Source organism: Echinops telfairi, unplaced genomic scaffold, assembly GCF_000313985.2.
Source record: "Echinops telfairi isolate 266 unplaced genomic scaffold, ASM31398v2 ScPeMD7_7468;HRSCAF=8506_0, whole genome shotgun sequence".
Classification (NCBI taxonomy): domain Eukaryota; kingdom Metazoa; phylum Chordata; class Mammalia; order Afrosoricida; family Tenrecidae; genus Echinops; species Echinops telfairi.
Genome location: NW_022111369.1, coordinates 80596669 through 80597706, shown reverse-complemented (window position 1 = coordinate 80597706; position 1038 = coordinate 80596669). Strand labels below are relative to the sequence as shown.

The window sequence follows — 1038 nt, the reverse complement described above, 5'->3', positions numbered from 1 at the left end:
TGAGCCCCTAATAAAATGTTAAAAATAAATAAATAAAAATAAAATAAAATAAAATGTTAAAAAAAGAAAAATAAATAAAGAAAGAACTAGAGGAAAGTTGTATGTTTCATCGTTGCTACACGTTACACCCTGACTGGCCTGTCTCCTCCCCGCAACCCTTCTATAAGGCTATGTACAGTTGCCTACAGATGGGCTTTGTGTCCCCAACCTGCACTCCCCTCCTTCACAATGATATGATATTTTGTTCTTTGATGCAGGGCACATTTTCTGTAAGAAGGTCTTTCCTAGGAACCAATTCTCTTCTATTTTCTTAGGAGATGTCTCACTTTTATTATTTTTGTATTCTTCAATTATATTTTTTATGGCTTCTAGTACTCTGACATAATTTTTAAAAACTTGTTGTTTGGTCCTGTGCAATGTTTGGAAGAGCTATCAAACCTGGGCCACCTGACCCATGGCTCTCCCTGCAGCAGCTGCAGTCACTTCTCAAGTGGTCCAAGTATTGCCTTCTAACTGAAAGGTTAATGGTTCAAACTCACCAGTGGCTCTGCAGAAGAAAATAGTGGCTATTTCTGAAAAGATTTATAGCCTTGGAAACAGAGCCTTGGGATAGAAACAGAGCCTACTCTGTCCTATAAGGTTGCTATCAGTCAGAATCAGCTAAACTGTAATGGGTTTGACTTTGTGTTTCTTTAAGCCTTTATGAAAACTTTGACAACTTCCTTCTTCATCCCCATTATTTCTATTAAGATTTTGAAGAAGTGATGCATCTCTCAATTCCCCTTCTACCTGATCTATGTGCTTTCCTACACCAACCAATATCAAGTTCTAAATCAAACACTCTTGCCATACGGACAATTTCCCCACCCGTCTTGTTACCACATATTATCCTGATCACAGATTTGGAGTCTGTTCGCATAACTGAGCAACTTCTTCCATATCCGTTGCTTGCACTTTCCTGTAATTTTCTTCCAGGAAGATGTGCTAGCAATAAGATGGAGGGGGCGAGGGGAGACAATACGTGTATAATCCTAAATG

At 38.7% G+C, this 1038-nt stretch overlaps 1 protein-coding gene across 1 annotated transcript in view; it reads right to left on the bottom strand.

Annotated features, from left to right (window-relative positions):
- Nucleotides 1-456, bottom strand: part of LOC105978928 (complex III assembly factor LYRM7-like) — a 2872-nt gene extending 2416 nt beyond the window's left edge. The window contains 1 exon segment of the mRNA XM_045284072.1: nt 263-456. Within this exon segment, the coding sequence (XP_045140007.1) occupies nt 263-456 (194 nt within the window).
- Nucleotides 457-1038: the final 582 nt, after the last annotated feature.